General features: G+C 47.7%; 1 protein-coding gene across 2 annotated transcripts in view; it reads right to left on the bottom strand.

Annotated features, from left to right (window-relative positions):
• nos1apa (nitric oxide synthase 1 (neuronal) adaptor protein a) overlaps window positions 1-12832 on the bottom strand; it is a 214920-nt gene extending 202088 nt beyond the window's left edge. The window contains exons 1-2 of one of the 2 annotated variants that reach the window (XM_055642309.1): window positions 12300-12832; window positions 12044-12115 (exon numbers count right to left, since the gene is read on the bottom strand). In XM_055642309.1, coding sequence (XP_055498284.1) covers window positions 12044-12115; window positions 12300-12404 — 177 coding nt within the window. In that variant the 5' untranslated portion in view covers window positions 12405-12832. The remainder of the gene's footprint in view (window positions 1-12043; window positions 12116-12299) is intronic. The other variant, XM_055642310.1, reaches the window with a different exon arrangement.
• Window positions 12833-13728: the final 896 nt, after the last annotated feature.

Raw genomic sequence — 13728 nt, 5'->3', positions numbered from 1 at the left:
TACAAGCCCACACATCTTAAGGGATGTGGGAGAAAACTGGGGCACCCGGAGGAAACCCACGCGGTCATAGACTCATAGATTGATACAGTGTGGAAACAGGCCCTTCGGCCCAACTTGTCCACACCAGCCAACCATGTCCCAGCTACACGAGTCCCACTTGCCTGCGCTTGGTCCATATCCCTCCAAACCTGTCCTATCCATGTACCTGTCTAACTGCTTCTTAAACGATGGGATCCCAGCCTCAACTACTTCCTCTGTCAGCTTGTCCGTGTTTTTTCTCTGGGAGCTCCGGTTTCCTCCCACACTCCAAAGATGTACAGGTTTGCAGGCTAATTGGCTTTGGTAAATTTATTAAGATTGTCCCCATAGCGTAGGGTAGGCGGGAGGGTTAATAATGTACAATATGCTGGGCTGATTAAAAAGGTCGGCGTAGAGCCGACACAGTGGTGAGTCTTGCGTGGGAACTTTCTCAGCGTGCAGCAGCAGTAGTTTCGTTTCAAACCTAGACCCCTCTGCTCCCCGGCCATGTGTGTGACCCTACAAGCTCCACACATCTCAAGGGCGGGGGCTTTGTACTGTTTTCACGGGAGGATGGCAGCAGGGGCGGGGCACCCATCGGGGAGCGGGTTCCCCTGACGTCTCCGGCCACCTCATAGGGAACTGTCATTGCAGATGGGGTGACACAGTGCAAGGGCGGTACAGTTCCCAGTCTCAGCCCAACCAGGGGGGTGTCCACACCAGCCAACCAGCGACCCCCAGGCCCACTGCAAGCACGGAGATCCCACTTCACAGCCAACTCCAGCCCGCTCCAACTCCAGAGGAACACGTAGGGGCAGAAGCTGATGGTGTGCATATCCCTCGGGCAAACTGCTGTCGCCGTAGCCATGTACCTGTCTAACGCTTCTCTAAACGATGGGGGTATTGTCCCCCCCTGCTAGCCACAGACTGGTGGGCACTTCCAAAGTTCTGTCAGCTTGTCCACTGAATTTCATACAAACATTTATTCTGCAAGAAAAAACGACATTGAAGACTCAAACTCGCGACCGAGTAACTGCCGGGATCAAGGCGCAAACTTGCGACCTTGCGGATATGAGCCGAACACTCTACCACTGAGCCAGCCATTAAAATCTACGCTAAAAAATTTCCATTCCGAAGACCGCCAAATTCTGAATTACGAAAAGTGTCTGGTCCCAAGGCTTTCAGATAAAAGGTTGTGCACCTGTACATCTTTTCCCCTCACCTTGAACCTATGTCCTCTGGTCCTCGATTCCCCTACTCTGGGCAAAAGAGTTTGTGTATCTACCCGATCTATTCCTCCCATGATTTTGTACACCTCTATAAGATCTCCCCTCATCCTCCTACGCTCCATGGAATAGAGGCCCAGCCTACTCAATCTCTCCCTATAGCTCACACCCTCTAAATCTTTTCTGAACCCTTTCAAGCTTGACAATAGCTTTCCTATAACATGGTGCCCAAAACTGAACACAATATTCTAAATGCGGTCTCACCAACGTCTTATACAACTGCAACATGACCTCACAACGCCGATACTCAATATTCTGACTGATGAAGGCCAAAGTACCAAAATAGTTTTTGACTGCCTTATCTACCTGCGACTCGACCTTCAAGGAACCATGCACCTGTACTCCTAGATCCCTCTGCTTGACAACTCCAGATGACAAACAGTAACGGCCCCAGTACAGAACCCTGAGGCACACCACTAGTCACAGGCATCCAGTCTGAGAAGCAACCTTCCATCAATACCCTCTGCTTCCTTCCATGGAGCCAATTTGCGATCCATTCAGCTATCTCTCCTTGGATCCCATGCAATCTAACGTTCCAGAGCAGCCTACCATGCGGAACCTTGTCGAATGCCTTACTGAAATCCATGTACACAACATCTATAGCTCTGCCTTCATCAACCTTTTTGGTCACGTCTTCAAAAGAATCAATCAGATTTGTGAGACAAAACCATGCTGACTGTCCCTAAGCAGACCTTGCCCATCCAAATGCCGGTAGACCCTATCCCTCAGAATACTCTCTAGTAACTTACAGATGTTAAGCTCGCCGGCTTATAGTTCCCAGCATTTTCCCTGCAGCCCTTCTTGAAAAGAGGTACAACATTTGCCCCCCTCCAGTCTTCCGGCAGCTCTCCTGTATTTAAGGACGACTCGTAAATTTCAACCAGGGTTCCCGCAGTTTCCCGCAATGTCCTCGGATACATCTGATCTGGCCCTGGAGGATTGTCTACCTTCAAACACGACAGTACCTTCAGTATTTCTTCGACAGAAACCCTGACTGCTCTCAAGACACTTCCAGTGACTGCTCCAATTTCCTCCATCCTACTGTCTTTCTCCTCGGTCACAGGGAGAACTCCACACTGACAGCACCCGAGAGGCCAGGATCGAACCCGGCTCTCCGACGACGCAAGGCTGCAGTCCTCAAACAAAGTTACCCAAGCTCATTACAGAACATGGAAATTACAATCAGTCTGAAGGAGGGTTTCGGCCCAAAAACGTCGCCTATTTCCTTCGCTCCATAGATGCTGCCGCACCCGCTGAGTTTCTCCAGCACTTTTGTCTACCATGGAAATTAAAAGCTGGGCAGAAGGACGGGGTTGAACAGGGTGCGGGGTGGGGGGGGGTTTAATTTATTATTGCTACATGTACGGAGGAATAGTGAAAAGCTTTTGTGGCAAGAAAGAGGAGGTAATAATCTTTGTGCTCTGGTGCTTTGAAAATACCCATCAAGGTAATAGCACAGATAGGAGAAGGTTGTAAAGCCTAAAAACTCACCACAACAGAGTCCATGTAAGAGTTGATAGCTGTTCTGGCCAACCCCACCCCTGAAGCTCAGAAGGCTGATAAGCAGTCACTAGTGGCTCGCCTGCATATACAGGGCCAGTCGTAAACTGGTACCATGAAGGCTATAGGACAAGGAGGAAGTATTTGGTGAGGAATTACACTACTTAACAGAGCAGATTGTAAACCTTTCCAAATATGGCCTGATTTGTGGTTGTGTATGTGCTTCTCCGTGGATTTTGTCACCTTGTCATTGTGGAGAAGCTTGTGTGGACCCCAGATCCTGAGAGCGATGCTGTCTGGAGCTATGCTCCTGGTAGGGCCACCTATGGCGGTACGGTCGAGGGGGAGGTCCCTGACAAAGAGCAATCCAACCAAGACCCCAACGGTGGAACAGGCGGAGGGCGATGGCTGACCTCAGTGGAGCGTCACAACGGCAGGGAAAAGGGTCTCTGGTCATCTTGGACTCCATGCCACTGGACCCTGACCCAGATCTGTCAAGGACCTTGGGGTGCACCAGTCTCCCCACGTTAAACAAAGTCACGCACGGGCGTCCTCCATATAGGGAATAGCACCCTGGAGACACCCATGGTCAGGCATAACTGAAGGGGGGCTAAGATGTGCACAGTTTCAGATTGATGGACACTGAACACAGAACAATATAGCACAGTTAAAGCCATTCGACCCACAGTGTCTGTGCCTGAACACCATGCCAAGAGAAACTGATCTCTTGTGCCTGCATGTGATCCATATACAGGTACCTCCAAAGTTAAAAGGCGAGGGAGTCTGAAGAAGGGTCTCGGTCCGAAACATCACCCATTCCTTCTCTGCAGAGATGCTGCTTGTGCCCGCTGAGTTACTCCAGCATTTTGTGTCTATCGAGAGTTTTATCCAAATGCCTCTTAAACACCACAATCACATCTGCTGCCCCCCAGCTACAAGTCAAGTCAAGTCCCAGTCACCCTTATTTGTCAAATACACATACGAAATGTGCAGTGAAATGCAAATTGGCATTGCTCGCGGACTTTTGTGCCTCAAACCAACAAAAGGGGTTGGACAAATTATAAAGGAATCATAACACACATATTCTGGGGAAATAAATAATAGAAGGGGTCACAGTTTAAGGATAGTCCTTGGGAGAAAGGCTTAAAAGTCCGAATTGCCTCTGGGAAGAAACTTTTTCTCACAGAAAGTCCGTGAATCACTGGAATGGCAACAGAGGGTAGTTTGCCTGACCGTAGCGGCTGGAACAGTCCGTTGAGGGGTGTTAGATGTGGCCCTTGTGGCTTGTTTGCTCAGGGGTTGCACCTCCTGAGATAGTTCCTGCAGGGGGGCGAGTGAAGTTCCCCAGCACCCCCAGCTACACGGTGCCCTATCACCCTCTTGGTAAAAAAACAAAACGTATCCCGCACATCTCATTTCAACTTTGCCCGTCTTACCTTCAAACTATGCCCTCTGGACAAAAGGGTCTGTCCCACATGACGTAATTCACGACATTTTTTACTCGTGGACATTTTTCATCAGGCTCGAGAAAACGCCCCGACCTACTTGATGCCACGAGTCCCTACGACCAGCATCACGGCCTGCTACGACCTCGTGACGACCATGCTGCGAGTACGAATCAAGGGAAAACTCGGCAGAGGTCGTGAATTAGGTCGTGAAAGTGGGACAGGGGCTTTAGTTTACTTGACATTTCCATCCTGAGAAAAAAAGCTTTTGCCTGTCTACACTATCCATGGCCCTGATCATTTTATATGCTTTGATCAGGTCTCCCCTCAGCCTCTGACATTTTAAAAAAGGAGCAGAAAGCTTCCCGAATAGATGTAGAACAAAATCCTGAAGTCCGTAGGCATCAAAACCAAACCTTGTCCGCGGGCTATCAGGTTAATGGAGTTCTTTTTAAATAAAAAAAAAAAAGCATTGCCCTGATAATGTAGTTGGAGATTTTTTTCCCAAATCAACCTGACAATTGTAAATATGAAAACACGGCGAACATTGGTGAAGAAATCGGTCATTCGGAAGGTCAGGATGGGGGACCAGGTCTGACTGCATAGTAATTATTTTACTGAACTGCACGCAAAATAGAATTTCACTGTAATCTGTAGCATATAACAATAAAGTACCATAGAACCATTGATACATCATGGACTGGATGTGATTGAAAAGAGAGGGAAATATGATCAATTATGACAAAGATTGTGGTCTCGGGAATATGACAGAATAAGCAGTGAGTGGATGAGAAAGTGGGATACCATAGAGCTAGTGTGGACGGGTGATCAATGGCCAGTGTGCACCCGCTGGGCTGAAGGGACGGTTTACATGCTGTACCTTTCAATTAATCAATTACTTTGGACAATTCAAACCCATGCTTGCAAATAAAGTGTGGCTTCAAGCTGAGCCCGAGCTATTTTAGTCATAGCGTCATTGAGAGTGGAAACAGGTCCTTCGGCCCAACTTGCCCAACATGTCCCAGCTACACTAGTCCCACCTGCCCACGTTTGGCCCATATCCCTGCAAACCTGCCCTATCCTTATACCTGTCTAGCTGTTTCTTAAACATTGGGATAGTCCCTGCCTCAACTACCTCCTCTGGCAGCTCATTCCATTCACACCCTTTGTGTGAAAATGGTTACCTCTCAGATTCCAATCTTTTCCCTTTCACCGTAAACCTATGTACTCTGGTCCTCGATTCACCTACTCTGGATTCACACCTCTGTAAGATCACTCCTCATCCTCCTGCGCTCCAAGGAATACAGACCCAGTCTACTCTACTTCTCCCTGTAGCTCAGACCCACGAGTCCTGGCAACATCCTCGTAAATGTTCTCTGTTCTTCTGTCCAGCTTGATCTCAACATAATGGTCAAGGAGTCCCTCATTCCTTCTGTCCAGAGATGCTGTCTGACCCGCTGAGTTACTCCAGCATTTTGTGTCAATCTTCGGTTTAAACCAGCATCTGCAGTTCCTTGCTGCACATGTTTAAGTATCTGTCGTGCTGCTGCAAGTAAGGATTTCATTGTTCCGTTTCGGGACATATGACAATAATATACTCTTGACCCTTGATGGGCTGCATCTAAGGGATTGGGTACAGAAATCTAGGGCCACACGCCTGTGTGACATCGAACTGTGTGACAAGATCTGTTCTTGCAGATCTTGTGTCTCCAAGATGAGACATTTAAATGAAGCCCCATTGAACTATTCCGCACAGACACTGGAAAGTTACCACTTCCTTACGAGTCAATATTTAGCACTTCAATCAAGATTTAAAAAACAAACAATTTATCATTTAAAATCCCAGCACTACATGTGTGCAAATTCTCTGCCACTTTTCCCGTCACATAGTCGTGATTTCATTTCACGAGCGATTTTGAGTCAATCCAGCATTTTGTGTCTACCCTCTGTGTCAACCAGCATCTGCAGTCCCTTCTTACACAAGACACCACAAGGTTGTGGAGGGGGCAATAACATTCACTTTTTGTTGTTGTTTCTCTTGAGCAAAGGAGGAATTCAAACTCAAATCCCATCCTGCGATCACGGAGACAAATAGGGTGATGGAGGGGGATGGAGAAAGATCAAAGGTGGATGACGCACCTTTAGATCTGCCCAACATTATTCGAGAAGAGATGGAGAGAAGAAAACCACGATAGAAAATCCTGCGTCAATATGTTGCTCTTCCTGCCATTTTACTTAAAAGAGTCCAATCTCTGCATCAGCCTTCCTTGAAATGAAACACAATTCTTCCCTAACCCCCGAGAGACTGGCGTAGCAAGTTGGAGAGGAAGGGTGGATCAAACAGGAAACTGGCTAAAACACAAGCAAGCAAACTCAGATGCTGAAAATCTTGAGCAAAACACAAAGTGCTGGAGGAACTCAGCAGGTCCGGCAGCGTCTGCTGGAGTAGCTAGCTTAGCGTGATGAGCAGCATCCCGCTGAGAAACTCCAGAGATGCTGCCCGTCCCGCTGAGTTACTCCAGTATTTTTTGTCTTTCTTCAGTTTAAACCAGCATCTGCAGTTACTTCCTACACAGTGTCTCCAACATGGTGGGTTGGTAAAAAAACAAACAAACTGATCCTGGCCTTCAAGAAGGTCTCCCGATGAAAAATCGGGGCAGCTGGTCGCTGGTCAAAAATCACAGCTTAGCCAGCTGTCAAACATAGAAAGGCACAAAGTTCTGGAGCAATTCAGCGTGTCAGGCAGCATCTCTGGAGAACATGTACAGGTAATGCCTCCGGTCGGGACCCTTCCCTGAAGGATCGCTGTCTGCCAGACCGGCCCAGTCTGATGGAAGGATACTGACCCGAGTCATCACCTATCCATGTTCTCCACAGATGCCGCCTGACCCGCTGGGTTACTCCAGCACTGGGTATCTTTCCTTGGTAAACCAGCATCTGCATTTCCTTGTTTCTAGTCAAACCCGTCATCCAATTTGAATTTTTTTTAAATGCCCCCAACATCCAGCACAATCAAAAGTATTACAAAACTGGAAACCGGAGCACCTGGAGAAACCCACGCAGTCACAGGGAGAACGCTCAAACTCTGTACAGCCAGCACCCGTGGTCAGGATTGAACCCGGGTCTCTGCCGCCGCTGCGCCACCGTGCCAACACACCTATCCATGTTCTCCACAGATGCTGCCTGACCCGCTGAGTCTTTTTTTGAAAACCAGCATCTGCAGTTCCTTGTGTCCATGTGTTACTTAGTGAAGTTGATAGAAATTTAAAAGGAGGTGATGTTATTATAATTTCATTATAGGACGCAATTTTATTTTCAAAGTTGATTCGTTATTGTTTATTTTAATAGTGTGAGACATTCAGAACTGAAAAGGCTGAAAATCTAGAAGTATTAGAAATCTGAAATAAAATACTGCAAACTTTTAACAGGTCCGGACATACCCATTGTGTTCCCATTTCCTAAATGTCACATTTCACGGGGTTATAATGTTTTTTTTGTACCTTTTGAGTTTTTAAACTATGGTAATCTTCATTGAAAGTGTACACTGGTAATGTGGAGATCAAATCAGTGCCTTCTATCAGACCAGGAAGCATCGAGACTAAGAAAGTCGATACAGGTCCACCGTCGATTTTCCGGCATCCTTGGTTCCAGAGCCTTTCTGGACTATCCGTTTTACTGGACTGTCACAGAGGCCTCCGAGAGGATTCCAATGGTACTGGAACAGTCGGCCTAGACCACCAGGAGGCCGAGACACCGGCCCATGAGGTTGGCCATGGAAGTCGGCAATGGGAACGGAACTGCCGGCTCCAGCCCGGCCGAAGTTCCAGAGCCCAGGCCACCGGGGGTAAATTCCACCGGAAGTCCGACCACGTGATGAGGTCGTAATCGGCAGCCTCAACCGGACTGGGCGCCACATCTTCGGGGGAAGTTGCGGGTGGATTTCAAGTGCGCTCTCGGAATCTTGTCCGGATTAAAGGGGGTGCCGGACCACCAGTTGTCGGAAAATCGGTGGTGGACCTGTATAAATGCAATATTTCCAGATGTCACAGCACAACTGGAAACCAATAGCTGCTGTAGCAGACTCCAAGTGTGGTCCTAGATACACTTGGCGGACAACACTGAGGGATACGGGTCTTTACAATATGATCATAATCTGATACCACAAGCAATAAACAAACGATAGGATTAAGAGATCAGTTTTAATGACAGGGGCTTTGAGTACAAAGCCACAAAAGATAACTAGTTCCAAACAACATAATGAACGTAAATGTTAATTCCACACCCTTTCCTTCCCTTCCGTCTCCCCCTACATTCCTATCTCACAAAGCCAATTAACCTCCAAACCTGCATGTCTTTTGAGTGTGGGAGGAAACCAGAGGGCCCGGAGAAAACCCACGCGGTCACAGGGAGAACGTACAAACTCCATACAGACAGCGGCGGTAGTCGGGATTGAACCTGGGTTGTAAGGCAGCAGCTCTGCCGCTGCGCCACCGTGCTGCCCGAATGATCAGGTCTCTAAGGTAGGAGAGCTACCAGCTTGCGGCAGGGATGCCATGCATTGGTGAGATGAAGTGCCATTGATCATGTTGAATATTAAGCAAAATTATGATCTTAGAGGTGTACAAGACCATGAAGGGAATAAATAGGGCAGATGCACACAGGTCTTTCACCCAGTCGGGAAATCAAGAACCAGAAGACACTGAATTAGGTTGAGAGAGGAACAATTTAATAGGAACAGGCGCAGCGGTAGAGTTGCTGCCTTACAGCGCCAGAGTCTTGAAAACGGAAAGACTATACATGATTACAGTCAAGCCGTCCACTGTGTACGGATGCAGGATGAAGGGAATAACGTTTAGTGCAAGATAAAGTCCAGTAACATCTGATTAAAGATAGCCGAGGTTCTCCAATGAGGTAGATGGTTGGTCAGGACCACTCTCTAGTTGATAATAGGATGGTTCAGATGCTTGATAACAGTTTGGAAGAAACTGTCCCTGAATCTGGAGGTGTGCGTTGCACACTTCTGTACCTCTTGTGCTTAAGCAGTTATGGTGGCGCAGCGGTAGAGTTGCTGCCTTCCAGCAAAATGCAGCATCGGAGACCCGGGTTCTTTCCCGACTAAGGGTGCTGTCTGTACGGAGTTTGTACGTTCTCCCCGTGACCTGCATGGGTTTTCTCCGAGATCTTCGGTTTCATCCCACACTCCAGGTTAATGTTTGTAGGTTAATTGGCTTGGTAAATGTAAAAATTGTTCAGGATAAAATTGTCCAACTTCCTGTATAGTCCCTGATGGACTCTTTGGAAGGTACAAGGATACTGAATTTCCCCTCTCGAGATACAATGCTGGCTCAACTGCCGTCTTTCCAAAATATCTTCATGAGGTACAAAACGTGCCATGGACCAAGAAAGACACTTTACAAATGAGTTTCTTTTTTTCATTTTCTTAAAACATTTACAGTCCAATGAAAAATGCAACAAAAAAAAAGTCAGTCATAGCTTTAAAACCATGAGTGCAGCTGATTCTGTTCCTAAAAATTATTTGCAACGATTCTTTTTACTGATGCCGGTAGAGGCAACCTTAATGTTGAACGGACTTTGGCTGACAGTGCAAAAGATCAATGCTGCATTATTCAAGCTGTTCGGCAAATCATTGTAAAACATTCCTCCACACAAGATTAGTTATATCAGAGTACGAATGGTGATGCCTTAGGTACCTCTTGAACTGAAGGCACTATATACATGGCAGTTGGTGCCTAGTGAGAGGCTCCTGGATCATCGACACACTGCAGCACAGACCCATTCAGCTGTTCTGCTGCACTACCTTATACATCTTAAATAAAACAACACTACACAGCGTAGAACACACAGACTCCGCACCATTGACAGCACCTACATCTCACGCTGCCAACATAATCAAAGACTTGTCCCACTCCAGTCATTCCTCCTTCTCCCGCTCCCATCCAGCAGAAGATACAGAACCTTGAAAGTGCACAACACCAGACTCAGGAACAGCTTCTTCCCCTCTGTTACCAGGCTTCTGAACGGTCCTTCCACAAGCTAGGGTACTGTCCGATGCACCTCTACCCCATTGCGGACATTGGACTTTGTCTATGGACTGGTGCTCTACAAGAACTATATTCTGTACTCTGTATCTTCCCTTCTGCTCTCTCTACTGTACTTGAATCTGACCTGATTGAATTTATGTGTAGTATTATCGGATATCTTTGGATAGCATGAAAACAAAGCTTTTCACTGGACCTCTTTGCTCTGCCTGTTGTACTTGAATTTAACATGATTGTATTTACGTATGGTCTATCTGATCTGTTTGGAACTACGGTAATGTCCGAGTCACCTCTACCCTAAGTAAGTAAGTATGTTTATTGGCCAAGTATTCACATACAAAGAATTTGCCTTGATGCTCCGCCCACAAGTAACAACATGACATACAGTGACAGTTACGAATAACTCAGAAAACACTAAACATTAATAATAATAAAACATTAATGATAAAACACCATTGATCAAGCATGTGAACCGACAAAATACCAGATCAAAGGGACATTGGACTTTGTCTCTGGGACTGCTGCGCTACAATGCTGAGAACTATATTCTGTACTCTGTATCTTCCCCCTTGTTCTATCTATTATACTTGAAATTAATTTGATTGTATTTATGTATGACATGTCTGATCTGTTCGAATAGCATGCAAAACCTTTGCACCTTCAGTACACGTGACAACAATAAACCTAAACCCTAACGTAAGTGGAATTTGAAGCCTCTATAAAGGGACAGGCAGAAATCATTTGCTGAAACTCACGGCAACAGATGTTGATCCTCGAGATGGATGAGGCTACATTAATGGTGAAACAGAATATTAACCGGCATCCAAATGTAATGCTCCCAGTCGCACACTACTCCAGCAGCAGGCTCACACTGCTGCAAAGTTCGACATTTTTAACTTGCTCCGTACATTGTTACACAAAGTGTACACCTAATCACACTTTCCACAGTACGATTCACAACTCTTGACATTCATAGAATCGCAGTGTGGAAACAGGCCCTTCAACCTAACTTGCCCACACGACCAACATGTCCCATCTACACTCAGACAACAAAAGCTTTTCACCATACTTCATGATAATAAACAAATCTAAAATACACCTGTCCCACCTGCCTGCATTTGGCCCATATCCCTCTAAACCTGTCCTACCTATGTACCTGTCTAAATGTTTTTATTTAAACATTGTGATAGCACCTGCCTCAACCACCTTCCCCGGCAGCTCGTTCCATACACCCACCACCCACTAATGTAGTGTGGAAAAGTTGCCCCTCAGGTTCCTATTAAATCTCCCTCTCCCCCTTAAACATAAGTCATCTGCTTCTCGATTCCCCTACTCTGGGTAAAAGACTCTGTCCATTTACCTGATCTATTCCTCTCATGATTTTGTACCTTCTGATAGATGGGTGGCAGGGAGACGGGATACCTGGGGTAGGTCAGGTCTGTGTGTGTTTCTGGATTTAAGTGTTGGGGGGTCACAGATATTAAAGGCCAGCTATTAAGCACTTGCTTGGGGCCAGTCCCCCACTTCTTCCTGGTACATGAAGGCAGTCCAGAAGGGCAACTAGCTAACACTGGACTTCACAACACACAGCAAACGGAGTCAATCCAGGCTCTGGGTACAGTTCAGTTGCATGTTATCCACGAGAAGGTCACACACACACAGATTGAATGCACAGACTCCCAGAGTAAAGACCATCAGATGCAGCTCTCCAAAACATGAACTAACTCTCACTCACTCTAATCCTTCGCATTGCAGCCACAATCTCCACCCTGCTGTTTGGTCTGGGTACATCCAGCGTGCCAATGTACTGCAAAATAAAAAAGAATATAATAAATATAAAAAGTGCTTGGAGGAGATGGGAATCTCCCTTCAGTAGCCTTCCCCTGAAAGGGGCAGAGTCTCGCTGTGTGAATGCAAGCCACCAGCCAGCCCAGCCAACCCCCTGTGCCTGAGCCCGCGTTTGCAATGGAAAGTGATGAAAAGTTACAGACCTTCGCCTCGAAACTGATCCCATGCCGGAATGCCTCTTCGTTGTGTAGAGGAATCCTTAGGTCGTGTCCATCGTCTACCAAGTTGTATTTGGTTTTGCTTGGCATGGTTTGTCGAGGGACAGCCAGCCAGCAAATAATGGTGTTTAAAAGGCAGAGGAGAGAAGGGAAGGAGAGGGGGGAAAGGTTTAACAACAAAAACAACCTAGGCTGTGTGTGTGGATTAAGAAGCAGTGGCAAGTCTAAAGAGGAGGTGTCTATCTATTCCATAGGTAATCTGGAGAGAAGGGATGGGGGGAGTTCAGGAGCTTGCATTCGGTTGAGATGCACCGAGGGCGGCTGGAAGAGCGGCTCAGCGGGCTGACGGGTTGCTGCAAGCGGGGATGCTCCCGGGCAGCGGGTGTCAGCGCCTGTGTACGCCGGCTGCCAGCGCTGCGCTGCCGGCCGCCGCTGCAACCTCGCTCCCTCCCTTCCTCCCTCCCTCCCTCCTGCCCTTCAGCTCACACGGCAGCGCCAGCGCCGCCAATCCACGCTGCACCGTGCCCGCCAGACTCACCATTGGGCGGCCGGGGACACAGAGGGAGGAGAGTGGGAGGGGAGAAAGGGAGAGGGAGGGAAGAAAGAGAGAGAGAGAGGGAGAGGGAAAGGAAAAAAGGGAGCGATGGAGGCAAAGAGAGACGGGGGAGGGAAGGTAGAAAGGGGATGAAGGAAGGGAAGGAGAGAAAGGGAGGGGAGGAAAGAGAGGAAGGGGGAGAAGAGAGGAAGGAGGGAATAAAGAGGGAGGGGAGGGAAGAGGGAGGGAAGGGAGGAAGGAGGAGGGAAGGGGGAAGGAAGGAGAAAGGGGAGGAGGATGGGGAGGAAGGGGAGGGAAGGAGAAAGGGAGAAAGAGGGAGGGAAGGAGGGGGGAGAAAGAGGGAGGGAGGAAAGGAGGGAAGGAGGAAAGAAATAAAGAGGGAGGGAGGGGGCAATAAAGGGTGAGGGAGGGGGAAGGAGAGAAGGAGGGAAGGAGAGAAGGAGGGAAGGAGGGAAGGAGGGAAGAATAAAGAGGGAGGGAGGGGAGATTCAAATGAGATTGTTGTGAAATTACCTCAGTGGCCGCAGCCGCTCTTCCTGGCTTCCCTGTGCATGGAGAGGGAGGCAGCTCCGCTCCACCAAAGGATAGCTGCTGTACCCCGGTAAACGTGACAGTAAACTAAACGAACTAAATAGCTTTAAAAGAAAAGGCTCGTGTAAGGCATACAGGAGAGTTTGCAAGAGGCTGTTTCCCTGACAACCAGCCAAAATGCAATATTCCAGCTGTGGCGCCCTCTGTTTAGGTCACCCCAGTTGCCCCCTGCTAGTGTTCTTCCCCTCTAGTAAAGGGGTGATATTGGGGGAATACCTTCCCTGACTGCATCTCCACCACATGCAAAGAAAAGTCTCCCTTCAACCA

This window comes from Leucoraja erinacea, chromosome 10, assembly GCF_028641065.1.
Source record: "Leucoraja erinacea ecotype New England chromosome 10, Leri_hhj_1, whole genome shotgun sequence".
NCBI classification, from domain to species: Eukaryota; Metazoa; Chordata; class Chondrichthyes; order Rajiformes; family Rajidae; genus Leucoraja; species Leucoraja erinaceus.
The sequence above is the reverse complement of the archived record's forward strand: the minus strand, read 5'-3'. Positions and strand labels throughout refer to the sequence as shown.